General features: G+C 55.3%; 2 protein-coding genes across 3 annotated transcripts in view; one reads left to right on the top strand and one right to left on the bottom strand.

Annotated features, from left to right (window-relative positions):
• Positions 1-4,224: 4,224 nt before the first annotated feature.
• On the bottom strand, positions 4,225-6,785 carry pop7 (POP7 homolog, ribonuclease P/MRP subunit). Its single transcript, XM_088910109.1, has 2 exons — positions 6,645-6,785; positions 4,225-5,468 (listed from the first exon to the last, which is right to left on the bottom strand). Exon 2 carries the CDS (start codon positions 5,462-5,464, stop codon positions 5,015-5,017), a length of 450 nt encoding a protein of 149 aa, XP_088766235.1. The 5' UTR covers positions 5,465-5,468; positions 6,645-6,785; the 3' UTR covers positions 4,225-5,014.
• Positions 6,786-8,618: 1,833 nt separating this feature from the next.
• The window catches only part of gigyf1a (GRB10 interacting GYF protein 1a), a 28,829-nt gene continuing 10,271 nt past the window's right edge, over positions 8,619-27,176 (top strand). The window contains exons 1-25 of one of the 2 annotated variants that reach the window (XM_088910080.1): positions 8,619-8,867; positions 12,687-13,216; positions 13,620-13,683; positions 14,513-14,642; positions 14,887-14,982; positions 15,824-15,932; positions 17,647-17,755; positions 18,094-18,134; positions 18,224-18,376; positions 19,258-19,463; positions 19,566-19,677; positions 20,194-20,430; positions 20,787-20,932; positions 21,340-21,499; positions 21,750-21,916; positions 22,498-22,604; positions 22,701-22,801; positions 23,018-23,103; positions 23,803-23,910; positions 24,521-24,712; positions 25,168-25,355; positions 25,967-26,130; positions 26,221-26,384; positions 26,666-26,710; positions 26,853-27,000. In XM_088910080.1, coding sequence (XP_088766206.1) covers positions 13,649-13,683; positions 14,513-14,642; positions 14,887-14,982; positions 15,824-15,932; positions 17,647-17,755; positions 18,094-18,134; positions 18,224-18,376; positions 19,258-19,463; positions 19,566-19,677; positions 20,194-20,430; positions 20,787-20,932; positions 21,340-21,499; positions 21,750-21,916; positions 22,498-22,604; positions 22,701-22,801; positions 23,018-23,103; positions 23,803-23,910; positions 24,521-24,712; positions 25,168-25,355; positions 25,967-26,130; positions 26,221-26,384; positions 26,666-26,710; positions 26,853-27,000 — 3,004 coding nt within the window. In that variant the 5' untranslated portion in view covers positions 8,619-8,867; positions 12,687-13,216; positions 13,620-13,648. Of the gene's footprint in view, positions 8,868-12,686; positions 13,217-13,619; positions 13,684-14,512; positions 14,643-14,886; positions 14,983-15,823; positions 15,933-17,646; positions 17,756-18,093; positions 18,135-18,223; positions 18,377-19,200; positions 19,464-19,565; positions 19,678-20,193; positions 20,431-20,786; positions 20,933-21,339; positions 21,500-21,749; positions 21,917-22,497; positions 22,605-22,700; positions 22,802-23,017; positions 23,104-23,802; positions 23,911-24,520; positions 24,713-25,167; positions 25,356-25,966; positions 26,131-26,220; positions 26,385-26,665; positions 26,711-26,852; positions 27,001-27,176 lie in introns of both variants that reach the window. The other variant, XM_088910079.1, reaches the window with a different exon arrangement.

Genomic DNA, 27,176 nt, shown 5'->3' with positions numbered 1-27,176 from the left:
GGGGTCCTCATGTTATATAAAAGAGGTGTAGGGGCAGGGCTCCCCCTGGTGGCAATGTGAGTTATGAAGAATTCCCTCCTGCGTCCTTCCCAGGAGACTGCTGGAGAGCTGGCTGCCCTCCGAGAGTCGCCATGGAGGGCCAGGTCACCCTACCAGGGGTCCAGGAGAGCAAGGGACAGGCAGCGGGAGGAGGAGGGAGAGAGGGATTGAGGAAGACTGAAAAAAAGAGAAGGAGGAGGAGAAAGAAGGAAAGTCCAGGGGTGAACGCTGACCGAAGGGTCAAGAAGGAGAGAGTGTGACCCCAGCACAGACGAAAGAACAGGCAGAAGGAGAGAGGGACGCGTGTGGCCGAACGTCCTGTCTGGGAGCTCTGTGCTCACCTGCTGGACAGAGGGATCGTCCGACTCCCAGCTCTGCCGCCATGGCCTTCTCTCCCCCCACTCCCCCCCGAAACACTTCCCTTCCTCTTTCCTGTCCTGCTGCACTGTCGGCCAGCCAGTCCGGCCTGGCTCTGGCCCAGGGCCCCTCGTCTTTATATAGCCTGGCCCCCTCCAGCGTGCTTGTTTACTGTGCGCTGCTCCGTCTGCCCGCCGGCCGGCCTGCCTGCCTGTCTGTCTACCTTTCGTCAAGGCGCTGTGCTCCCCTGGCTCGCCGCAGCCCTGCAGCCGCACAGCCCCACAGTCCCACAGCCTCCTGCCCTACAGCCACACAGTCCCACATCCCCACAGCCCACAACCCCCTGCCCCCTGCTCTACAACCACACAGCCGCACAGCCTCCTACCCCAAACCCGCACAACCCCCTGCCCCCTGCCCTACAGCCGTACAGCCCCACAGCCCCACAGCCCCACAGCCTCCTGCCCCGAACCTGCACAGCCCCACAGCCCCCTGCCCCCTGCCCTACAGCAGTATAGCCCCCTGCCCCCTGCCCCCTGCAGCTCGACATGTCTCGCCACACGTACCCCAGGCCCCCTGCGCCGGCCGCCCCTGCTGCCCACGAGCAAACAGGTGATCTGAACAAGAGGCAGACAGATAAGTAAAAATCAATCGTGAGCGCCGGCCTGGGTTGGGGGGGGTTGTTTGTTGTTCTAACCGCTGGGGGATTCCTGACAGTCTGAAACACGGCGCCGGTGCTGCCTGCACGTGCCCGTCCTGGAATGGGACATCCGCTCAGCCCGCTCAATCTGTGCTCACGTTCTCGGGCCGCCGTGGCAAAGACGCAGCCGGGTGCCTCTGTGACTCACCTCACCTCTGAACCCCTGCAGAGACAGAGCCACTCCAGCATCACAGGCCAGCACACGCCAACTCCAGCGCAGCGACATCATAAGATCATGAGACAGGATACGAACGCGAGGCTAATTAATCCAAGGATCTCACCCGGACTTATCCCGAAAGAGTATCGGCTTCAAGGACATGGTGGGCTAGCTTGCCTCACTCTCCCACCACCCTTTGTGTAAACAACCACATCCTGTCCCGAAGGGAGTATCTGAGCATCCAGCCGTTTCTTGAAAGAAGCCTGGTTACCGACTTCAACAACATGGCTGTGTAGCTTGTTCCACAGCCCCACCGCGCTCTGTGTAAAGAAGTTCTTCCTGTTCTCAGTTCTAAAGGCAGTTCCTGGTGTTTTCCCCTCGTGCTCTGGTTCCTGTTTCACTGCTGGCTCTCGGCTCCCCTGGGCCGGCTCTGTCAGTGTTCTTTCAGGATTCACTCGGCCTTCTCTGTTCCAGGAATAGGAGGATGTGCGGCCCCACGGCTGGGAGTAACGTCCAGTGGGGCGAAAGACAACCTGAGCGCAGCTGGAGGGGGAGAACAACGTCCCTCCCCCACCAGCTGCCTCCACACCCCGTGCCAGGGGGACTGGGGACTGGGGAGGGGGAGAGACTCTGATGGCAGTGTTCTTCGCTCCCAGGCTGGTTCCCACTACAGACACATGACGAGCAGAAGGCCCGGCCCAGAGGACACTGGGCCAGGGTCCCCACTGAGTTCTGGTAGGGTCCCCGTCAGTCCCACAGGCCTTGGCCCAGGCACAGACTGTGCAGCTAGGCAGACAGGACAGGATGCAGTGTAGATGGCGTGCTGATCAGCGCCTCCCCTACCCCTCCTCGGCTAAAAACAGCAGAGACCTACAGACCCTGCCTCTCGGCTTCGGCTCGGGCTCGGCGGGGGGGGGGCAGGACTGGCTAGCGCCGTCGCGCGCCTGTCTCCGTCTGCGCCTTGGCTGACCTCTCGATTGTTTCCCCGCGACCCCGCTATAAATACGCCGGCTCTGCTCGCCGAGGTGACGAGGGGCTCATCGCACAGTCAGAATAAACAGCGAGGAGAAGGAGTGGGGGGGGGGGGGGGGGGGGGGGTGTTGAGTTACCGCAGGGTTTTGGTATTTCGCTCCCCGGCCCGCGCGGGGCTTCTTTTTATAACCCTCGCGCTGGCTCTGGCTCTGGCTCCGGCTCCGGCTCCGGCGCAGCCCTGGCCCAGGAACTGAGCCGCAGAGTGACAATGCACACCCCCACACCGGCGCGGTCTGAATAGCAGAGTAAACAAGCAAACACTGGCCCGCGTCTCCTGAAGACCGGACGGCCGCCGTCTGCCCCTCTCTGTCACGGCATGGCCCCCTGACTCGGTCATCATCCAGAGTATTAGGAGCCTGCTCCCCCCCCACCACCGCTCTCTCTCTCTCTCCAAAATCAAGAGCAGGACTCTCGCACACAGCGCAGCATGGAGCCGGGGTGTGAGGAGCAGGGACCAGAGCAATCGCCCAGACCTGCGGTCACCGTCCTGAAGAAAACCCGGACCCTGACACCCCTCACCACTGCCTCTCCCAGGGGCAGGCCAGCTGGGACAGAGGGACCTGTGGAGTGGAGACCTTCACCTTGCTGCTCTTTGAAAACTTACCCCTTGTTCACTTGCCCCAGTGTTTTAATTTTATGAAGCAATAGTGTGCTGGGTCTCTCATAATAATAATAATCATTCCTTACACTTATATAGTGCTTTTCTGGACACTCCACTCTTACAGTTATTGGGGATCCCCTCAAGCACCACCAGAGTGCAGCCCCACTTGGATGATGTGACAGCAGCCATAGTGCACCAGTACGCTCCCCACACACCAGCTCTCAGTGGGGAGGAGAACAGAGTGATGAAGCCAGTTCAGAGAGGGGGATCCAGCTGGAAGATTGTGGGTTCAAGTCCCTGCTGTTGTACAAAGGTGATTCAGCCTGCCTGTTCCTTATTCTCTTGTAGTATTTCATTTCCCAAAGTGGGTGGGTACTGCCGATTCAGCAGTTCCAGAGTTACAGGACTAACAAGTTGCTTTTATTCCTAGGTCTACAAAAGGCAGAGGTGTTTGAAAGGAAAGGATCAGTGTGAAGTACAAAAAGCAGTAACTCTGGCCAGCAGAGTGTTAACGTGAAGCTGCAGATGAGCTGGACTGAGTGTCTTTACAGTCTCTACAGCTCTGATGGTGATGAGTGTGAATGTGAAGATACAGATGAGCTGGACTGAGTGTCTTTACAGTCTCTACAGATCTGATGGTGATGAGTGTGAATGTGAAGATACAGATGAGCTGGACTGAGTGTCTTTACAGTCTCTACAGCTCTGAAGCTCTCTACAGACCTTCTAGATGCTACTGCGTGAGCGCCCCCTAGTGATAATATCGAATTATTACATAGAATATACAAGACTGTAAAGGAACAAGTAATGGGTTTATTCCATGCTGAAAAGAGAAGAAAGAAAACAACGTTTCGGCTGTGGAGTCTTCTTCTTCACCTGAAACCTATTACTTGTTCCTTTGCAGCCTACACATGCTGATGCAGCTGCACACCTGAACTACTACAAGACTTTATTTGAGTTAATTATCAGCTGGGAAAGGAAACTTACAGCAAAGAATGGTGAAGCACAAAGAACATACACACAAACAAATTAGACTCCCACTCCAGGTTTTATAGTATGGTCAATCAGTCTCCCAATGCAGAGCGGTCTGATCCACTCCAGGTTTTACAGTGATTTCCATCAGGTTCTCACTGCACAGCAGGAGCTGATCCACCCCAGGTATTACCAGCTGAAGGAGGCTCTTGTACTTACAGTATTGATGAAATCAGAAAGGCAACATGTAGTATAACCTGGCCTCCACAGACCTGTTGGTGTAAATGTCTGCAAGTGCAAGCAGCAGGCTTGGGAATCTGCCTTACCTACTGTTGGATTATTGACATACCAATGCAAAGAGATGTCAGGGGCTTCAGTCAAACAGAAAAGACTTTTATTTACAGAGGAACAATCAAAAACAAAACAACCGTCCCGTGTCAAGTGTGCGCACACGGATGTACCCAGGGGCTGAAATACACACAAACAGCCAAGCACTGCAGCTCCGCACTGGTCACCCCCCTCCGTCCGCCTCACTGCTCTGCCTTTCCAGCCTGAATCCAAACGGACCAGAGGCACCCACTCCTTCTTGGATCCCTCAGGACAAACCCGCACCCGGAACCCAAGTCCGTTTTGCTAATGTCTCACGACATGAGACACTACATGACTGCCGATAGGATGAAAACTACTCTATCAGCGTCATTCTTTTTGGACAGTATCTCCTTGGCAGACACCGTCAGGGAAAGGCTGCTGCTCGGATTCTGGCCTCGTCCTGTTCACGGCACAGAGTCAAGGCTCTCGCCTGGAAAAAGGGCGATGGGGCAGAAAGAGCCCTGGGCCTGCGCAGGCCCACCCCACCCAGCAGGACCCACGCACCTTCTCCTGCAGTGCGGCAGCGTGATCAGCTCTTGTCCCACCAGTCATTAAGCCACAGCAAAGGCCGAGGAGTGAAGACCTGCTTTTACAGAGACCAGCTGGGGGGGGGTGGCACGCAGGGGCGATCAGGAGCCTGGGCCGTCCTGCTGCGGATCAGTGCAACACCGCATGCAGACAGGATTTCCCAACTCGCTGTCCTCCGAGAGAGCCAGAACGCCCCGTGACCGGAGACCCTGCAGGACCGGTCAGCGCGTCCCTGCCCGCTCCAGTCCGGCAGCTGCGCGCCCCCTCAGTGCCCCTCGCTGTAGAAGACCTTGATGTGGATGGCGGAGTTGTTGCGCGTGCGGGTCAGCGGCTCGCCCCCCTCCTCGTCCTCGGGCTCCAGGTCGTCCACCAGCTCCACGGTGGAGGTGTTGGCGGCAATCTGCAGCGCCCCCTGGCTGGCGGCCTGCAACTGCAGCGCGATGTTGATGGCGCGGTTGATGGCCAGGCCCAGGCCGTGCACGCAGATCTCCCGCTGCCCGCCGCCCTCCAGCAGCTTCTGGCAGCGGGCCAGCTGGGCGCGGAAGTCGGTCTTCATGTTGACGTAGACGTCGTTGCGGCGGCGCGGCAGCTTGCGCGGGAGCCGCTTGCGCAGCGTGAACTCCACGGGGTCCATCTCCACCTCGCCAGCGCCCCCCGGTGGCCGGGCAGTGCCTCCACTGGCAGGGACAGACACAGGACTCCGGGGATCTGCCATCACACTGGAACAGGAGCAGGCAGAGAGAGGGGGAGAGGAGCAGGCAGGGAGAGGGGGAGAGGAGCAGGCACAGAGAGAGGAGAGGGGGAGAGGAGCAGGCACAGAGAGAGGAGAGGGGGAGAGGAGCAGGCAGAGGGGGAGAGGAGCAGGCAGAGGGAGTTGGTGTTGTGTTAAAACATAATTACTTTGCGAACAATATTGGCTAAAACATTAATATCCAGCAATATATATGCAATCATATTGTCCCGTGCAAAGTAACATTGCTTTTAACAACAGTAGAATACCGTCACACTCCTCTCTGTACAAATGTAGTAATATACGGGAGTATGTGCACTGTCTTTTCTATATAGGAAGGAGAACACCGAGATAGAGAATTCCTGGGTTAAACCTGGGTTTTATTTTTCATGTGAAGCTGCAGAAACATGTACTATACATATTTTTGCCTAATCTTTAAATATTCAATGGAATACATTTATGATGACTTGTCAGTAAGACTTACACATCCAGTTGGTTTACTGTTACTGTTATTGCTGGTCGGTTGTCAGACACCACCAAAGCTTATAGCCTATGTTTACACCAAATGTATTTGAATGTGGAATTATGCGGCGAAACGCAGGGAATGTGTCATTTTAAGGGAGAAGAGACAGAATTTCTGTGTTGGTTTGCACAGCCATGAATGGAGAGATACAGGAATGCCAAACCAAATGAAAACAATCCCAGGACAGCACGCAAGTCATAGCTAACAGAGCAAGACATTTTGTGAAGAGTTCTGTTGCTGGCAAAGGTGTTCCGAAAAGTTCCGGAACAAAATCCTCCCGATTCAATCGTTCAAAGTCCCGATACTCAGTGTACGACTGTTTCTCGCCTTCAATGATCCCGGCTTCATCGGTTTTACTCTCACGTTTTCGTAATAAACGTGTTCGCGCTCTTTAGTGAAATCGGACGACAGCACAGTGAACATACAATATTTCTTTCCGCCTTAATAAAGCCAGTTAAGTTGGGAGGGGGCTTTATGCCCTGGTGAAGGCCGATTAGGTGAGCTTCTCTGGCGGCTTAACGCGTCAGGAAACATCGGTGCAGATGACTTGGCCCACCTCTTTGTGGTTACTTAAAACGGCTCCTGACGTTGGTTCAGCTAGTTTGTTGTTGTTTTTTTATTTTGCACACAGAAACCACTGACCTTTTCTCCAAGTGAGAGAACTGAAGACTACAGATCGACGTCTGTGGTGTCGTTCGTGCTGTTGTGACCCGGACAGCGGCCTCGGCTCCCCGTCCTGGGGCTTCGCATGCAGAGAGACGGAAGGGTTTTAGAGCGACACCGCTGAACTGGTCCGACCCGGAAAGGCGGAAAGCCCCGGTAGGACAACATTAATAGACGGACGCCACAGCGACCAACAAATGCATGACAACGAGGAGTTAGCGTCTATTTGAAGATACAGTATGTGAACCCCTGAAAAACTTAATTGATTTAAGTTTGAAGTCCAATAGCCATCTGAAACGGCAAGAAGTACCTCTATGTGGCATAAAAGTGTTGAATTATGGAACTTCATACAATGGCTGATGGATTTTTAAAGTTATTTTAGCTACATATTGAATTTTTTCCCTAAAAATATGTGCTGCTCTGGCATCTAGAGGAGGAAATTTAAACAGATGCAATGGAGGTGGATTTTATAAGTGCCCGGTGTCTGGAAACCAGCTGTGTGTGAGAGAGACAAGACCCAGGCTCCAGCGTGAGAGGGACCTTTCAGAAACCAGACCGGAGGCAGAACATGCAAGCACCACCTGGTCAGGCCTGTGACGGACGCAGCCATGCGCGTTTTCCAATAGTCCCAGAAGGGAGTTTCCAGATCTGCAGAGGCGAAAGAGGAATGAAGCCTATGAGTTGACTTGGACAACGTTCTCCCAGCTGACAGGAGGGTCACTTCACAAGCACACAAGTGCATACAAAGAGTTACAAAAGTGAGCAGGCCCCTCTGCCCCTCGTGCCAATTGGATTGCTAATGAGCCAGAAATCCTATCCAGCCCTTTCTTATAAGATCCAAGGGAATCAGCTTCAACAGAGCTCTTGGGCAACGTTTTCCAGACACCCACTGTCCTTTGTGTGAAGAAATGTCATCCATTCTCTGCCCTGAATGCTGCTGAAAGAGGTGTATTTAAATCAGAGGCACCCAGCTCTGGGGCTTGCAGGTCCCTTTAAACCTTCACCTGCTGCAGAGCAAGGAAAGGGCTTCTTGTACAGTTAATACAAGGCTGTCCAGTCCTGGTCCTGGAGGGGTCAGTGTGTCTGCAGTCTCTCCAGGTCTCTTTTAAAGCAGGGCTGTCCAGTCCTGGTCCTGGAGGGGTCAGTGTGTCTGCAGTCTCTCCAGGTCTCTTTAAAGCAGGGCTGTCCAGTCCTGGTCCTGGAGGGGTCAGTGTGTCTGCAGTGTCTCCTGGTCTCTTTAAAGCAGGGCTGTCCAGTCCTGGTCCTGGAGGGGTCAGTGTGTCTGCAGTGTCTCCTGGTCTCTTTAAAGCAGGGCTGTCCAGTCCTGGTCCTGGAGGGGTCAGTGTGTCTGCAGTGTCTCCTGGTCTCTTTAAAGCAGGGCTGTCCAGTCCTGGTCCTGGAGGGGTCAGTGTGTCTGCAGTCTCTCCTGGTCTATTTAAAGCAGGGCTGTCTCGTCCTGGTCCTGGAGGGGTCAGTGTGTCTGCAGTCTCTCTTGGTCTATTTAAAGCAGGGCTGTCCAGTCCTGGTCCTGGAGGGGTCAGTGTGTCTGCAGTCTCTCTTGGTCTATTTAAAGCAGGGCTGTCCAGTCCTGGTCCTGGAGGGGTCAGTGTGTCTGCAGTCTCTCCTGGTCTATTTAAAGCAGGGCTGTCTCATCCTGGTCCTGGAGGGGTCAGTGTGTCTGCAGTCTCTCCTGGTCTATTTAAAGCAAGCTGTCTAGTCCTGGTCCTGGAGGGCCTTTCGTGTTTTTCATTGCAAGCTGGCTTTAGTTAAGGGCTCCACATGAACAGCACTCCACACACTATGCTGGCGAATTAAGTGAAAAAACAGCCGGAGCCGCGCGGCATCCTCCAACCCTGCTGGATCATATATCACGTGACAGGGGGCGACTTCTGTGGTTCGGGGAAAAACTCAGCTTCTCGAGCTCCCCTATCACGTGGCGCGAGTAGGACGGCCATCTTTTTTTAAAACACAAACAAGGAGCGAGCGAGCACAGCGACAAACGCGCAACGACTGTTGGATACTACTTGCATTTAAAAATAGAATTTAAAACAACAGTAGTAATAATAGTTATTAATAATAATAGCAGCGAGTAATCCGGCGGAGGAAAAAAAATCGAGACGGCGGAAAGAAGACGAACAAAATAATTCAAGGAGAGAGAAATACATTTAAAAAACTCAAATCGGGAACATAAACAAAACGCAGGTAAGCGCCAGACTTGCTTCTTCCCGGGTTTAACTGTATTTTTTAGGAGGAGGTGTGTGTGTAAGCGACAAGGGTGCGGTTTGTCTGTTTGGGGGGCACTAAGTCTTGCGCGGATTGAGGCTTTCTTTCGCCTCGTCGTGGGGATGAAAGGGCAGGAGGAAAGACCGAGAGCAGGTGAAGGCCGCGGCGAGAGCAGCGGGGTAGAGTTGGAGGGGCGGCCGGCGGGGAGGGGAGGTGGGCGGGAGGGGGTCAGTGCCTCTCACACCCCGCCCCCCCCTCCTCCTCCTCCTCCTCCTCCTCCTCCCCCCCTCTCTGCTGGAAGGCCTGCAGCGTCGGGCCCCCTCTCTCCCGACCGGGAATCTCGGGGGCTGGATCGGTGCAGGATCGCCCGGCGTGCACAGCTGTGCGACACTCGTCTTTTTTGGAACTTGCACGGGTTTGTTTGTTTTAGTTTTTTCCTCCCACGACAGCCTTAGTAACGTCGCTTTGCACCGCGCAGGGTAGGCCGTTGCTGGGACGTCGCCGCAGCCGCAGCCGCAGCCGCAGCTGCAGCTGCCATCGGCGCTGGTGTTGTAACAAGGTGGTGCTGCGCTTCCTGCGCCGCTCATGCGTTAATCAAGACCGGGCGGCAGGGCTGGCGAGGCGGCGTGAGCGCAGAGCGGGTCGTGTCGGTGTTGACGGTGCCGATGGTGCGAGATGCGGGACCGCCTGCTCCCGAGCCGCCTGTTTTGACGCCGTGGAGGTGACGGGCTGCAGCCGCGCAGATTGTCCGGGAGCGGGGCGGACATCCAGCCTGGTGTGTGGGGTGGCGACGGGCAGTTTTCGGAGGGCCCTGTGCAGCGCCCCGCAAGCTAGGACTGTCTGTCCCCCCTGAGATGCTTGTCACCGTCCCACGGTGCAGACGGGTTTGTGGTGGCGGCGGCGAGTTTTTGTGTTTTGAAGTTTTGTTCGGATGCGCTAAAACCGCGCAGAGCTACGCGCGCACTCCGATCCCTGCGAGCTGGCGCTGGGCTGTGGCTCAGGGAGCTGGGTGATGGTCTGCGTGCGGTCCGTGGAGGTCTGGTCCCGCACGGACGTTGTTGTGGACGGTCTCGCCGTGCGTTTGGGCAGGGGGCTGTCGGGCCCGGCACCTGCGCTCCCAGTCATTGCTGGGTGTCCATAAAAAATTTCCCTCAGGGGACAATACAAATCTTATCTATCTTATCTCATCTCATTGAAGCCTACTCTCCGGCTGATCCTTCGTTATCGATCGGACCGAATTCTGCAATCAATGGTCGATTCAGTACTTATTGGAAAGTGCGCAGCGATGAAATTCTGAGTTAGGTGCCCCTCGGTGACCGAGCACTCACGAGAGTGAAGCACTGAGACCTGGGTTTCATAACTCCGTCTCCGCCTGGACCAGTGACACACACCGATCTCTCTGATGGTTTAAACTAGTATAGTTGTCCGGATCTGGAGTTGGGCTGGTCAGCAACAAACCAGTGTTGCCTTTAGGGGGAGGATTGAGTTTTTTTTTCGGCTGTTCGGTACTTTTCTTTAAGGCACGTTTGTATGATTTTGTCTGTTCAGAGTGTTTGGTTCATTGCTTTAAGGCATTGCTTTGGAGGAGGGCAACTATTAATTGAGACGATGATGAGAATACCATGAGACTTGAAAGCACCGGTTTTTAAGACTGAAATGTTCATATTTTCTTGTCAGTGGTGGTTCTATCAGTGTCTGCTGTGTTACAGTTCACAGCAAGGTGTGACAGTGTGTGTGTGCTGGTGAATTCAGGGTGAGTGTGAGAGGAGAGGGACAGCAGTGGCTCTAGCAGTGTCTACAGTACAGTCAGGTGTGACAGTGTGTGTGTGTGCTGGTGAATTCAGGGTGAGTGTGAGAGGAGAGGGACAGCAGTGGCTCTAGCAGTGTCTACAGTACAGTCAGGTGTGACAGTGTGTGTGTGCTGGTGAATTCAGGGTGAGTGTGAGAGGAGAGGGACAGCAGTGGCTCTAGCAGTGTCTACAGTACAGTCAGGTGTAACAGTGTGTGTGTGCTGGTGAATTCAGGGTGAGTGTGAGAGAAGAGGGACAGCAGTGGCTCTAGCAGTGTCTACAGTACAGTCAGGTGTGACAGTGTGTGTGTGCTGGTGAATTCAGGGGGAGTGTGAGAGGAGAGTAACAGAAGCGGCAAATTCCTGATAATGCACAGCACTACTATTGCATGTGTTGATTTGCTCTGGTAACAGCCTGGAATGCTCCAGCACCTGCTGTTGCCTTTATAGAAGAGCCTCCTGTAATTGGCCAGACCTGGCCCAGTTGTGTCATTTGAGTCTGACACACTCTAAACCCTGCAGTGGATCAAACTGCAGTCCAGTGGGAGTCTGTTATGCTGCCAAAATAGTGGTACAAAAAATTAGCCATTTACAACAGGAGCTGTCACAGTGGTTTGAGCCTGAGCTCGTGTCTTTTAGATACTGCATTAACTTGAATGCAGCTGGCTGGCCTTGGAGGTGCCGGGCAGAATAGTGGACTGTTTTACATTGTCAGGAGTAAAAGGTATGAAGAGAGCTCAGTTGTCGCTCTGAGAGGGCAGGAGGCGTGTGGCCCTGAGCTGCATGGCCAGTGATGGTGCTTGATCAGAGCCCAGCTGGAGCTCTGCAGACCACCGATCCCGGATCCCTGGACCCAGTATGGTTCCTGCCACACTGAATTAGCCCCACTGAATGCCAGTCCCGAGTTGGCACAGAGCCTCTGAAGAAAAGTGGGCTTGAGCTTGCTGGAGTATTATTAATAATAATAATAATAATAATAATAATAATAATAATTGCTTACACTTATATAGCGCTTTTTTGAACACTCCACTCATAGCGCTTTACAGGTATTGGGGACTCCCCTCCACCTGGATGATGCGATGGCAGCCACAGTGTGCCAGAACGCTCACCACACACCAGCTCTCAGTGGGGAGGAGAACAGAGTGATGAAGCCAGTTCAGAGGGGAGGATTATTAGGAGGCCATGATTGGTAAAGGCCAGGGGGAAATTTGGCCAGGACACCAGGGTTACATCCCTACTCTTTTCGAGAAACGCCCTGGGATTTTTAATGACCACAGAGAGTCAGGACCTCGGTTTTACGTCTCATCCGAAGGACGGCGCCTGTTTACAGTATAGTGTCCCCGTCACTATACTGGGGCATTAGGACCCACACAGACCGCAGGGTGAGCGCCCCCTGCTGGCCCCACTAACACCTCTTCCAGCAGCAGCCTTAGTTTTTCCCAGGAGGTCTCCCACCCTGGTACTGACCAGGCTCACACCTGCTGAGCTTCAGTGGGTTTCCAGTTGTGAGTTGCAGGGTGACATGGCTGCTGGAGTATTCTCAGATTGGCGTGCAGCAGCGCCACCCTTGTGGCTTGCTGTGGTGCCTGTGATTTCAGAGTGCCGCCAGCATCGGGGAGTCGTTCCCCCTGAGCTCCGTTGCTCTTGGCCCTCTGGGGAGCTGACATTCTGCCTTTTCCTGTTTTGGGTGCGATGTTTGCATTGAAACCGATCGAGAGTGGGGTTAATTCTGGATCCATCCGTTTGTGGAGCTGGAGTTCCCACGAGACCGTGGCGCCTTCCCCACGCTGGCACCCCAGATCGCTCAGCCGCTAGCACCCCAAGTGAGCCCCGCGGGTCCCCGTTTCTCTTTGAACCTCGTGTGCGTACCTGACCGCAGGCGTGCCCTTCGTGCTGGCACGGCCAGTGGCTTTCCTGCCGCGCAGTCCTGAAGCCCTCCTCTCCCCTTCCCCTTCCTGGTCGGATCTGCTCACCACCCCTCCCCACCGCCTGCTGTTCTTTCCTTCCAGGAATTCGGGAGACAAGGAGCAGGCAGCCGAAACCACGCGGGGAGAAGAGCGAGGAGAGAGGCGAATACGGCGCATCCCAGAGAGCAGTGGGCCGGACGCAGGACAGCGAGAGAGACGCCAACGCGCCGCCGCCTCCCCCCCCCACACGCCCTCCCCCCCCCACCCCGCACGCACATACACACGCCCCCCCCACCCCCCCCACAGACTCGCCCACCGGCCACTTCAGGTCTGAGTTCGTCTCGGTAGGGCAGCACTGCTCTGCATCTGGTCGTTACTTTGGTGTTGCCTGTCGTCTCCACCCCTTCTCGGCTTCAGTTTTTTGGCCTTCGCTCGGCGACCCCCTTTTCTCTCCTCCTTTCCCCACTCCCCCCCGCCCCACCCCCGCCCCCCACCACTAAGGCAGCTATTCTCTCCTGTGGGGGGTCCCCCTTCTTCCGTCTCTCACCCGGGCATCGGAACCACGCTGCCTTCGGTGCCTCCCTCCTCGCAGCACAACCTCGAGGCCCTGGCTCTCCTCTCCGCTGGACAGGGTAAGAACCACACACGCACACACGCACACACGCACACAGGAGCGCCCGTGTAACCTGCCTGCAGAGGCCACCCCCTGTCCCCGCAGGAAGCGGGGAGACACCTCAGAGGAGCAGGGTGCTGCTCCCCTGCCAGTCTCAAATCAAATCAAAGTGTATTTCTCAAATGCACAACAATACGGCGGGCAGCAGTAGTTGCTGGCAATGAAATGTCTCAACCTTTCCCTGCCAGGGCCCCACAGGAGAGCTGGCGCCAGTTGGAGTAGTGGCACGTCTCTCGTTGGCGTTGCCGCTGCCCCTGGGATAGGACAGGGGTGGAAATGGTGTGCAGAATTCTGCCATGATTACATCAATGTTGAGCCGGCAAGCCCATTTTAATCATTTTTATTTTTTCCTTCAATATCAGTACGTCAGCACCCTGTGGAGGAGAAGACAATGACTGCTGAGACACTTAACTTCGGACCAGAATGGTACGGTACTGCTTGGGGGGACAGGGAGATGTTCTCTAAATTCAGTGCCATACGCATATAAATTCAGTGTCCAGTGTGTCTGTATACCCCCCTCAGTGCAGTGTTAATGTACTGTAGTGTCCAGTGTGTCTGTATTAACCCCCCTCTCTCTCAGTGCAGTGTTAATGGACTGTAGTGTCCAGTGTGTCTGTATTAACCCCTCTCTCTCTCAGTGCAGTGTTAATGTGCTGTAGTGTCCGGTGTGTCTGTATTAACCCCTCTCTCTCTCAGTGCAGTGTTAATGTACTGTAGTGTCCAGTGTGTCTGTATTAACCTCTCTCTCTCAGTGCAGTGTTAATGGACTGTAGTGTCCAGTGTGTCTGTATTAACCCCTCTCTCTCTCAGTGCAGTGTTAATGTACTGTAGTGTCCAGTGTGTCTGTATTAACCTCTCTCTCTCAGTGCAGTGTTAATGGACTGTAGTGTCCAGTGTGTCTGTATTAACCCCTCTCTCTCTCAGTGCAGTGTTAATGTACTGTAGTGTCCAGTGTGTCTGTATTAACCTCTCTCTCTCAGTGTAGTGTTAATGGACTGTAGTGTCCAGTGTGTCTGTATTAACCCCTCTCTCTCAGTGCAGTGTTAATGTACTGTAGTGTCCAGTGTGTCTGTATTAACCCCTCTCTCTCAGTGCAGTGTTAATGGACTGTAGTGTCCAGTGTGTCTGTATTAACCCCCCTCTCTCTCAGTGCAGTGTTAATGGACTGTAGTGTCCAGTGCCATCTCTAGCAGTTATTCTTTCCATATGCAGTGCGTCTATGTTAACGCCCGCCCCTCTCTGCCTTTCTCCCTAGGCTCCGTGCACTGTCCAGTGGGGGGAGTGTGACGTCACCTCCCCCCTCTCCCGCGATGCCAAAGTACAAGCTGGCGGAGTACCGATACGGCAGAGAGGAGATGTTAGCACTTTACATTAAAGAAGAGAAGGTGAGGGCTGGACCTGTAGTGTCCCTGATTTGGCCACTCACGCTATAGGGCAGTAGGAGGGTCTCCCTCGGTCAGCCGTATTGAACAAGCACTACTGTCATCATCTGGGATTCCTAAGTTTCTGACAGCACTCCTCGTCGCCCTGTTTTCTTATTTTGTTTTCCTCCGTACCTCTAACACCTTTTCCCCTCCCGTCTCTTCTCTTCCCCTGTTTCATTGGCTGCCCTCGTCTGGCCCTCTCCAGGTCCCAGAGGAGATGCAGGATAAGGAGTTTGCTGCTATTCTCCAGGAGGAGCCTCTCCAGCCCCTGGCCCTGGTGCCTCTGACAGAGGAGGAGCAGGTGAGGCAGGAGACCCCCAGCCTCCTTTTCCCAGGGGCCGCCGTGTGGTATGGGAACCACACTGGGATCTTGACTTCACTGCGATAATCTGAGGCAGGAGATGGAGGTGCTAAAGCACGGACAAACAGACATGCTGCTTGTGTCTGCGGAAGTCCCTGCTGCAGTGCTTCCCAGTCCCGGGCCCGGAGGAGCGCTCTGTCTTCTGGGTTTTGCTCCAGCCGAGTTCTTCATCACAGGCTGGTTGATTCAGTTTCTACTTGGGGCTGATTGGTGAATGTGCTCTTAGCTCTTACAAGGTCAGAAGTGCTTTGTACTGGGTACTGACTCTTTACCAGCTGTGTTCAGGTGGGGAGCCTGAAGTTTCAGCGGTTGGCCCTGCAGCAGGAAGAAATGCTTATTTTGGGGGGGTGTCTGATACTGAGTCACCCCGACTTGAGTCTGACTACCTATTAGAACTGCTTGATCAGAAATAACAGCCAGCGAGCTGAAGTCAGGTTGTATAAAGTCCTGTGCGCTGAAGCCTTTGGAAATGGTACATCTGACATTAGGAGTTCCTGACGCTCACAAGTGAGCAAATAAGCAACTTCATCGAAGTCTAAACTGGTGAGCAGGAGGAAACGGGAGCACTCGGAGGGGTCTCATGCAAATGCGGGGAGAGCGTACAAACTCCACACAGACAGCACCCCAGGTCTGGAATTGAACCCTGGGCCCCAGCACCACAAGGCAGCAGTGCTCGCCGCTGCACCATCGTGCTGCCCAACTGTTGAGCCCATTTATAATAACACAGACCCAGTGCTGTTAAATGCTCGGTCTGACAGTCTTAATCCAAATGTCTTTGCAGAGAAACTTCTCCATGTCTGTGAACAGTGTGGCGGTGCTGAGGCTGATGGGAAAAGGTGGAGCAATCCCAGCAGGTGTGGCCAGAGGAAGGGGCAGCACCAGAGGCAGAGGTGAGAGCTGACTGATTAGTGTGGAGTAGCGCACGTTGTTGATGACGGTGAAAAAAAGTCATTTGTTACAGTAGATGGTTTTTGTAGGTTTATCATGTAGCATTATTTTTGTTTTGTGTTTTTTTTTGGCATTGGCTTTATGCTCTTCATCCCTGAACACCCTAAAGAGCTTTCACATGTGGTCGGGGGGACTTTTCATTCCTTAGTGAAGTGCTGCCCCCACCTGGGTAGGTAGACACACCACACAGCAGCCATGGTGCAAACACGGCCCCCCTGCACACAGGTCAGGGGGAGGGGATGGGAACTGATGCACTAGCTCAGGAAGGCCAGGCAGTGCAGCTCGGAGGGGGATTGAGTCAGGACCCAGGAGTTAACGCTCCCCCTCTTAAGAACCGCCCTGGGATCTTTAATGAGCAAGTAATCGGGGCCTCTGTGTAAATATCTCTTCTGTAGGATGGTTGTGCCTACAGCACTGTATCCCCAGTCACCATCCTGGGTCGCCTGTTTGAAAATCCTGGTCCAGGAGGAGGTTTTTGCTACCAGGCTCATTGCTGTGATCTTTTTCTCTTTTACTCCAAGTAACACTTTTAGATCGAGCCACCACTCGAACCACACACAAAATACATCCCTCAGGAGGTTCAGTAGAACTAGTGCCATACTGTCCTCTCTCCCATATTTGCTGATTGTTTGGTGTGTGTCTGTGTGCATGTGTGAGTGTGCGGCGTCCATGTGTGAATGTACACGTGTGCATGAGTGAGTGTGCGTGCACGTGCTTGGTGTCCATGTGTGAATGTACACATATGCATGTGTGAGTGTCCGTGCACGCATGCAGCGTCTGTGTGTAAATGTACACGTGTGGATGTGTGAGTGTGCGTGCACGCGCTTGGTGTCTGTGCGTGACTGTACACGTGTGAGTGTGTGTGCAAGTGTGTGGCATCTGTGTGAATGTGTACGTGTGAATGTGTGTGCAAGCGTGTGTCGTCTGTGTAAATGTGTACGTGTGCCTGCATGCGTGTGGTGACCCTGTGCGAGTGTGTGTACCTGCTTGGTGTCTGTGTGTGAACGTATGCGTGTGCATGTGTGTGTGCACCCGCTTGGCGTCTGTGTGTGAATCTATGTGTGTGCATGTGTGTGTGCACCCGCTTGGCGTCTGTGTGTGAATGTATGCGTGTGCATGTGTGTGTGCATGCGCTTGGCGTCTGTGTGTGAATGTATGCGTGTGCATGTGTGCGCGCATGCGCTTGGCGTCCGTGTGAATGTATACGTGTGCATGTGTGTGCGGTGTCCATGTGTGCACACATGCGTATGGCGTCCGTGTGCGAATGTACACGTTTGCATGCATGCGTGTGGTGTCCGTGTGTGAATGTACGCGTGTGCACGCGTGCATATGGCATCGGTGTGTGAATGTACATGTCCGTGTGTAAATGTACACGTGTGTCAGTGGAATCCATTTGTGAATGTACGTGTGTGCACGCAGTATCCTTTTTTGAATGTACAAGTGTACGTGTGAGTGCCTGCACGCGTGTGGCATCTGTGTGAGAATGTACATGTGTGCGTGCGCGTGTAGTGTCTGTGTGAATCTACATGTACCTGTGTGAGTGTGCGTGTGCACACATGGTGTCCGTGCACGCGCAGTCTGAGGAGGCAGTGTCAGTGGAGTTCGGTGCAGATGCTGGCTCTTGCTCCAATGCTCTGTCCATCTGTCGGAGGGCAGGTCGGGGACGAGGCGACAGTGGATTTTACCAAAGAAGTATTGAAGACGGGGAAGTGGGATTTGGGCGCAGCGGGAGAGAGATTCACCGCAGCCAGAGCTGGGATGACAGGTATTTCTCCTCTTTTTTTACTCCTTTCCCATCTCCTCTCTTCCTCTTCCTTGCTCTTTGCTCATGTGCTTTCAACCCTTCACCCCCCCCCATCCCTCCCTAATTCCTTCTTTCACACTCTCGCACTCGTGCGCCCCCTGACGCTGTCCTGCCTTGTGCCTCTCACTGCCCTGCTGGTGCCTGACTTGTTTCTGTAGGCTGCGTCAGGTTGCACTGGAATACAGTAGTACAGCACCAGTTTAGAAACTGCAGGGCCGCTACCTTCGGTAAAGCCCAGGGGGCTGGTGGAAAGCAGAATGACTAACTTCCCTCTGTGCTGTGTCCTTCCACCCCTGCAGGGGAGAGAGGAGGTTCGAGAAGCCCATCAGAAGAGATGGAGGTGAGGATCGCCAGGGTCTTGATTTGTGGAGTGTTCCCCTGCTCTGTTGGTGCCGGCTGTATTAAACTCTCCCCCTCCCACCTCCACAGTGCGTGTCGGGTTCGAGGAGGCGGGCCCTGGGCTCAGGAAGGAGTACACGCGTTCGGACAGCGAGAACTGGCGCACGCTGAGAGAGGAGCACGAGGACGAGGAGGGCGCCGAGCCTGGGGGCAGCTGGAGACTGGCCGGGTCACGCAGAGATGGTAAACACCTGCCATTTTAAGCACAGGCCGGCTTGTTGGGCACCGGAGAACACTGCCCACAGGGCACAAGCACTCACTGGGCGCATAGCATGTTGGGTATCAGTACACACAGGCTACAGGCACTTATACACACTGGCCGTGCAGTGCGGTGGGCACCGGTGCACACTGGCCACAGGGCATGAGCACTCACCGGACACACAGCGTGGCAGGCACACATTGGCCACACATTGTGGTGGGTACTAATACTCACTGGTCACAGGGCACGGACACACACTGGCCGCCTAGCATGGTGGGCACCAGTAACACTGGTCACTGGGGCACAGGTACACACTGGCCGCGCGGTGCGGAGGGTACTGGTACACGGTGGTCACGGACACACTGGCCGAGCGGTGCGGAGGGTACTGGTACACGGTGGTCACGGACACACTGGCCGCGCGGTGCAGAGGGTACTGGTACACGGTGGTCACAGGGCACCTGTAAACACTGGCTGTGTGGTTCGGTGGGTACTGTGGATACTGGTACACGGTGGTCACAGACACACTGACCGTGCAGTGCGGTGGGCACCGGTACACACTGGCCACAGGCCATGCCCCCTGAGCTGGGCACTGACGCATGTTTGACTGTGTGCTGTAGGCACACACTGTAATAATACTGTGCTGCGTACAGCTTGCTTCTAGCATCAGCAAGAGTGCAGCGGACATGCAGAGACAGTAAATGCAGTGCTCTGAATTCTTTCTCGTTCTCCGTCTCCTCACCTGTGTGCATCTCTGGTCGCTCCCTGCCTCCCCTCCTCTCTGGGTGTCTGCCTGTGGCTCTATCTGTAGGTGTCTCACTCTGCCCCTCGCTCTCCCTCCCTCCTCCTCTCTCTCGCTCCCTGTCAGACGGCGGCCCTCGCTCCGCGGGCTGGCGCGAGCACGGTGGCGAGCGGCGCCGCAAGTTCGACTTCGACTTCCGGGAGCACGGGGAGGGGCGGCGCCGCAGCGACAGCATGGAGGAGGAGCGGGACGGCTTGCCGGAGTGGTGCACGGACGACGAGGACGGGGAGATGGGCACCTTCGACTCCTCCGGGGCCTTCCTCTCCATTAAGGTATCCGGGGCCTCCGTCTTCTCTCTTACCTCCTCCTCCTCCTCCTCCTGCCAGACTTTCCCCACACCTCTCTTCCTCCTCTTTTTCCGTCCGTTTCGGTAGAAGGGCTCGAAGGATCCGATCCCCGAGGAGCAGGAGCTGGAGTTCCAGGGCCTGGAGGAGGAGGAGGAGCCCAGCGAGGAGAGGGAAAGGAAGGACAGCAGCACAGAGAGAGGTACACGCCGAGAGTGAGAGAGAGATGAGCTGAAAGAGAATTGGCAAGCCAGTACCCTGTCGTAACCTAGTTCTAGACCTACCGCCCTGTAGGAGGCGCCGTCCTGCAGACGAGACATTAAACTGAAGTCCCAGCAACTTAAATCGTTAAATATCCCGGGGCAATGTGTAAAAGTAGGGATGAGAACTTTGTACAGGCCCAAAGCAGGATTTCACTCCAGTCAGGCCCCTCTGCATCTTAACTTCAGCTGGTGAAGTAGTTCCTCCCAGCTCTCCCTGATGGGTGTGCGGTGGGCTGCTGTGTGAATGAAGGGGGTCCTCCCCTGTATGTGAAGAGCTCTGGAGTCCTCTGGGCTGCAGAGAGCAGTTCCTTTTCAATTCCGCTGCAGTTGCATGGGAGCAAGGAGTGTGGTGGGCAGGGAGGGATGAGGGCTGTTCACAGAGGCTGAGGGCGGTCTGGCCCTCCGCTGACTCTCTCCCCCTCTCTCTCCGCTGGCCCGCCTGCGCCGCTCTGCAGAAGCGAAGGAGGGCATGGTGATGTCCGAGGGAGAGGTGAAGTCCACCGCCCCCCCCTCGCCCCCGGCTGTCTCGGCTAACGCTGCTGCTGCTGCTGCGGCTACCACCACCGGCACCCCCCCAGCGGTAACAGAGGCCCAGCCCGCGTCCCTGGGGCTGCCCTCTCCGGACGCGGACGCTACCCCATCCCCTGGGCCGGGACCGCACCCCGCCAGACCCAGCAAGATGAGCGGCGAAGGTACGGACGCGCCCGCCTCTGTTGAGTGCCGTTCTGCACTCGGGGGTCCCGTGGGGCCTTGAGTCGGTCTGCCTCTCTGGCCGCAGGAGGAGTGTACTGGGGTGTTGAGCACTGCGTTGCACAAGTAAGCTGCGTGCTGCTGTGGTCCGTTCCGCGAGTTTGAAATGCGCTGAGCGTGGGCGGAAACGCCCCGCACTGTGCATGTAAGGGAATGCAAGTTTGGATGCTGAACGCTTTTGGTGTCACTTTGATTTGATGAAGTATTGTCGACTGGTGGTCTAAACTGCAGGTACAGGGATACGAGGGCCAAACCTGCCCACTGACGTCAAACTCTGCTCTTGTGTTTTTGTGTAAAGATAATTCGCCAGTAGGGGGCACTGCCCAGCTGAGTCCTGGAACCTCCTCCACCCTCTCCTCCTCCCCCCCTTCCTCCTCTGCTGCTATTGAATTCCCTCAGGGAGGGGACACCGAGGATGATGAAGGGATGAAGCACCTGCAACAGGTAGGTGGGCTGCGGCGCCCCTGTGTGTCTTCTGTGGGTCGAGGGGTTTCTGCCTGGACGTGTGACCCGTGTGCTGCACGAGCCGCCAGCAACCCCTGGCCGCGCCATTGTCGCCGGGAGATGGACCTAAATGTTTTTGGCGTCACTTAGATTTATAATTGACAACTAGTGGTCAAGTGACATGCCACTGTGGCGTAAGAATTAGGTCTCGTGTCAGTCCTGGTGAAAATCAAGAGAGAAAAGCTCAGAAGGGGAACCACTATAACCCTTACTGATCAACAGAGCAGCACCTTGTGGGAGGCTGGGTTAAGTCTCCGGACTCTCCCTGCGTGTGAGATCTGTCCGGTGGTGATGGGTCGTGGTCTGGGAGACGGAGTTAATGTCAACGCGGGTTTTCTCTTGCGCAGGAGGCGGAGAAGATGGTGGCCTCGCTCCAGGACACGTCTCTGGAGGAGGAGTGCTTCACGCAGACGCTGCAGGAGAGCAGGAACACTGCCGCCGCCCTGCCGCTGTCGCACGAGGCGGCCATGAAGTGGTTCTACAAGGACCCGCAGGGAGAGATACAGGGTAAACTGCTTCACACTGTACTGGAGGGGGGGGGGGTCTTCTGCCCCCGGGCCGGTCAGTGCGGAGGGGTCTCCGAGATGCAAAGAGCAGATACTAAGACCTTTTACGTAGAAGAGGGTTTTCAGAAAAGTAAGAAGTTCTTGGCAGTGTTGGTGTGGAGGAGAAGATGCGCTTCTGCGTGTCTGTGTTACCTGCGTGAAAACCTTCGCTGCTCCAGGCTGTAGCTTCCTGCTTCCCTGCCCCTCCCCAGGCCCCTTCACCACGCTGGAGATGTCGGAGTGGTTCCAGGCGGGCTACTTCACCATGACCCTGCTGGTGAAGCGCGGCTGCGACGAGGGCTTCCAGCCGCTGGGAGAGGTCATCAAGATGTGGGGACGAGTGCCTTTCGCTCCTGGTCCGTCGCCCCCACCCCTGCTGGTAGGACCTCACCTGGGCCGTCTGGGGCTCCGCATCTCTCTCTCTGTTGCGTGTGGATCTGCCTTTCTGCTGCATGCATGAAAGGACAGTGTCAGGGCAGGAATTTAACAGCAGGAATACAGGAGAGTGTGGACCAGGAGAGGTGGGTGTGTGTGAGTGTTACAGGAGGGTTTATGGACCAGGAGAGGTGGGTGTGTGTGAGTGTTACAGGAGGGTTTATGGACCAGGAGAGGTGTGTGTGTGGGTGTGTTATAGGAGGGTTTATGGACCAGGAGAGGTGTGTGTGTGTTACAGGAGGGTTTATGGACCAGGAGAGGTGTGTGTGTGTGTTACAGGAGGGTTTATGGACCAGGAGAGGTGTGTGTGTGTGTTACAGGAGGGTTTATGGACCAGGAGAGGTGTGTGTGTGTGTTACAGGAGGGTTTATGGACCAGGAGAGGTGTGTGTGTGTGTTACAGGAGGGTTTATGGACCAGGAGAGGTGTGTGTCTGTGTTACAGGAGGGTTTATTGACCAGGAGGGGGGAGGTGTTACAGGGGGGATTATAGACCAGGAGATGTTGACTCCCTGACTGTATTTCAGGGGAATATGGACCAGGAGAGGCTGAAGAAACAGCAGGAGCTGGCAGCGGCAGCAGCTCTCTTCCAGCAGCTCCAGCAGCAGCAGCAGCTGTTCCAGCTCATCAACAGGTAACGGCACACTGACCCTCTCCCTCACTCTCCATCCTGCTCCCTGCCTGAACTCCTCAGCAACTCTTCCCCTCCTCCTCTGTCTGTGTGTCCCAGGTGCGGAGAGCAGGGTATGATTCCTTCGATGAGCAGGTCGATGTCAGTGCCAGATACAGGGTCCATGTGGGACATGCATACCTCAGCTTCACAGCCGTCAGGTAGGTCTGCGCCTGCAGCGCCCACCTGTCACACTCCCTGGACACTCACCAGAGACTCGACAGACTATTCACATACTGACATACTGGACTCTGCGCCGCACGCAAAGGACTGGACACCCAGGATAGTGACCCCTGACTCGCTCCCGACATGCTCATGCATACTAATGCTGTGTCCCTCCATCTCCCCCTTTCCCCACCCACATGGTCTCTCCCCAGGAGGTGAAGCCAGTTTATGGGACTTAACAATGAATTCTTCAACTCAGGGTCCAACTCTCGAACAGCTACAGCTGGAGAGACAGAAGGTGAGAATCTTTCGGTTTTTTTCCCTTGTCCAGCTTGAACGAGCTCCATGGGAGCGACTGGGGTGTGGTGAGAAATGAATGAATGTGTTCCACAAGCAGCTCTCCCCTCCTCTCGCTCATTCCGTACCCGCTGTTAGAACAGTAGTGGGTTGTCGATGGTAGGGACTGTCGAGCTGTGATGGACGTTCGCCCCCTGGGCTGCCTGCTGGCTTCCTCCTCCTCTCCGAGAATGAGCTGGGCTGCCCGACTTCTACACCCTAGTCCCTTCTGCCCGGCCAGCCCGTCATGTCTTTCTTTGTTTTTTTTTCGTGGAGCTCTGTGCATCTCTCCTCGACCACAAGCTTTGCGTCGGCCATCTTTGAATGGGTTTCTGCATGAAACTGTGCCCTGAAAGCACAGGGGATCCGGGAAGGGGCCGTTCCCCCTTGTTTTTTAGGCCCTTGGCCTCATCACCTGGTTGTCCTCTCTAGCTGCAGGGTTTCAGGTGGCCTCTGAGGGAATAAAATGGTGTCACCTGGGCTCACCAGCAACGAGCATCCTGTATTTCTGGGGGGCAGTAGGTCGTCAGGACACTGGTATGGGAGAGTGAGAAGATCACATTTTTACATGGCGATGTAAGGCCGATGGATGGCCTTCCCCTCTGCCTCTGGTTTCCTCACTGGGTGCCTGACCCTATGTCTTGTCTGTGTTGCCCTCCAGCTCCAGCAGGAGAGGCGAGATGCTGAACTCAGGGCTAAGCGTGAAGAGGAGGAGAGGAAACGGAGGGAGGAGAAGAGAAGGCAGGATGAGCAGAAACGGAGGGAACAGGTAGGAAGAAGGAGGAGAGATGGGCGGGTGGATATGCCAAGCCGAGGAAGGGGACCCCGCAGGGGGACGGACAGGCTCGCTGTCCCCCTGCGGGGGAGGTGGAAGAGGGTACCAGGTATTTGCCACCTGACTGCCGAAAATCATTTATCAGTGCAAATGCAGATTTCAAGTGTGCTGTAATGGCAACCAGTGGGCAAGGGGGCTGTGAGACTGGGTCAGAACTCCTGCTCTAGGTCAGTGGTTCTGGAGCAACATTGTCTCTTTGGGTTTTTCTCCAGCTGAGTTCTTCATCACAGGTGGGTTGATTCAGGTTCTGCTTGGGGCTGATTAGTAAATGTGCTCTCAGCTCTAACAAGGTCAGATGGGCTTCCGTAAGAGAGAATAAAAAGCAGTCATTGGTTTTAGACTGAACATTAACTTAGTAACAGAAATAAGAACTGGGGCGAGCTGACAGGACCACATCCTCCAAGAGAGAGGTGCAGACAGACAGCCTGGGCATGTGCAGGCAGGAGAAGCAGCATGGGTGGCAGGCGGGATGGACAGGGCCCACTCCTGAGGTGCAACCCAGTGGCCCACGTTGACTCTGCTCTGAAACCCCTCCTTTGCGCAGTGCCGGCAGCACGAGCTTATCATGAAGCTGATCCAGCAGACCCAGCAGCAGGTGGCTGTTGCCTCGCAGCAGAACCCGTCCTCCTGGACCAGCCTGCCCAAGCAGGGCAAGAGCCTGCTGGAGCTGCAGCAGGAGGCGGAGAGGCAGCTGCACAAGCAGCAGCAGCAGCGGGCCCAGCAGCAGCAGAGAGCGGTGAGCAACGGGGGCGCAGACTGTAGGGGTCAGGGGTCACTACAGGGTCAAGGGTTCATGTGGAAGGTCAGGGGTCATGGCAGGGGAGTAGCTCATGTGCAGGGTCAGGAGTCACTATAGTGGGGGGCTCACTTCTAGGGTCAGGTGTCACTGCAGGGTCTGGCTTGTGTCTAGGGTCAGGGGTCACGGTGGGGTGGTCACTACAGGGGGGCTCATGTGCAGGTCACTACAGTGGGGGTTCATATGTAGCATCACTACAAGGGGTGGGATTGTGTCTAGGGTCAGGGGTCGCTACAGGGGCTTGTGAACAGGTCAGGGGTCATTACAGTGGGGAGGGGCTTCTGTGTATGGTCAGGAGTCACTATAGCACAGGCACATATGTAGGATCAGGGGTCACTGTAAGTGTATGGTCTTGACCTGATCTTGACATTGTCTTCTCTGCTCTCTTCCCTCAGCATGGGGGTCTGTCCATGGGCAGCCCGAGCGTGTCTTCCCTGGCGGGTCAGTGGGGGGATGGCGCTGCGCTTTGGGCCGGCGCGATGGAGGGCAAGACTGGGATGGGCCTGTGGGACGAGGCTTTGAAGAATCAGGCTGGACTGAGGAATCTGGGTCTGAAGAACAGCCGCAGCAGTCCCTCACTCAGGTAGACCCCTCTGTCGGGCTGCTTTATTAGCAAGACCTCATACAGCATTTCCCAAATGTCTTCACTAAGACAGCTGAGACAGACAGCATACAGGTCTTTCTCCCACACAGTGGGACTGATGGTGTATTGATGTGTGTAGTGTGTAGTAATGGTGTTACCAACGATGTGGGCGGTGTATTGACGAGGGTATCGGTGAGAGTGACGGTGTACTGACGAGAGATGACGATATATCGGTGCGATTGATAGTGTACTGCCGAGGGTGACGGTGTATCGGCGTGAGTGACGGTGTACTTTGTGATGGTGTACTGCCAAAACTGACGGTGTATCAGGGAGAGTTCTGATATATCAGGGAGAGCGATGGTGTGCTGATGAGAGGTGTGTTGGCAAGACTGACAGTATGCTGGCAAGAGTGTCGGTGTATTGATGCGATTGACAGTGCACTGCCGGGGGTGACGGTGTATCAGCACGAGTGACAGTGTACTGCCGAGGGTGACGGCGTATCAGTGCGATTGATAGTGTACTGCCGAAGGTGCCGGTGTGTCGGTGAGAGTCACGGTGTATTGCTGTGGGTAACGGTAAAGTCACGGTGCTCGGATCTCTCTCCCATGCAGTGACCAGTACGTGATGAACAGAAGGAAGCGCACAGAGGAGGAGGAGAAGCTGCTCAAGTTGTTGCAGGGCATGAAGCCGCAGCCGCAGGACGGGTTCACTACTTGGTGTGAGCAGATGCTGCACGCACTCAATACCTCCTCCAACAACTCCTCCTCCCCTGACGGTAACGCTTCCGCTCCCCCTCTCTGTCAGACTCTGCTGCCTTCGCGCTCTTTCTCTCTGCCCCTCATACGTGCGAAATCCTCTTCTCCAGTCCCCACCATCGTGTCCTACCTGAAGGAGGTGGAGTCTCCGTACGAGGTCCACGACTTCATCCGCTCCTACCTGGGAGACACCGTGGAAGCCAAAGAGTTCGCCAAACAGTTCCTGGAGCGCCGTGCCAAACAGAAAGCCAATCACCACAGACAGCAGCAGCAGGTGGGCAGGCCGTATGCTCAGCGGAACAGAAGTCGTTAAACCCGCTCGCCTGCCCCCAGCGAGGGCTGAGGAAGGGGGTTCCAGTTGCTCCCCGATTCCCAGCTCTGCAGCGGTGACGGCTTGCAGAATTGTCAGCGGTTTCAAGGCCTGCAGAGCCAGGAAACCGTGCTGTATTGCAGACTGGATCTGTGCTGGTGATTCTCGGCCATCTTGGTCCTGGGGGGGGTGGTTCTTGTGTCCGCACCTCCCTGTGCTGACCCCTCTGTATCCTGTTTCTGCAGCTATCTAAAGAAGTGGCAGGACTGACCATGAACTTCCCTCTACAGGTATTGCCGCTATTTCTCTCTGGTTTTCTTGTGCTCTGTTTTCCCTTTTAATTCTATGTTCTTCTTTTTGTATAGTGGGTGTTGACAGCTCTCCCATCTCACCCTCTCTTTCTGCCCCCCCCCCCCGCCTCTCCCTCTGCAGGATGCTATGCGCAGTCTCAACCCTAGCAGTCTTCAGTCCATGTTTCAGTCGGCTCACAGCGGGAAGGCGGGGGTGTACGACGGCAGCCAGGCCAGCAAGATGAAGAAGAAGCAAACCATGATGCTTCACTCCGACCCCAGTATATTGGGTACAGTGCCTACTGTTGCGCCCCGCCCATGTGCTACACCGTACACTCTGGGCTGCTGTGGCCCCAGTCTGTTAGGATTGGGGCCCACATGGCCCCTTCAGTAAGACTAAACGGAGGTACTGCAGGCCCGATGTTATTCAGACCTGATGCCACAAGGGGGCACTGCAGTAAGGCAC

Source organism: Atractosteus spatula, chromosome 3, assembly GCF_055471065.1.
Source record: "Atractosteus spatula isolate fAtrSpa1 chromosome 3, fAtrSpa1.hap1, whole genome shotgun sequence".
Lineage (NCBI taxonomy): Eukaryota > Metazoa > Chordata > Actinopteri > Semionotiformes > Lepisosteidae > Atractosteus > Atractosteus spatula.
This window is presented reverse-complemented; position numbering and strand designations above follow the sequence as displayed.

What these genes read in the sequence shown, in the direction of transcription:
- pop7 (XM_088910109.1), bottom strand. Translation starts at nt 5,464, where the DNA reads ATGGCAGATCCCCGGAGTCCTGTGTCTGTCCCTGCCAGTGGAGGCACT.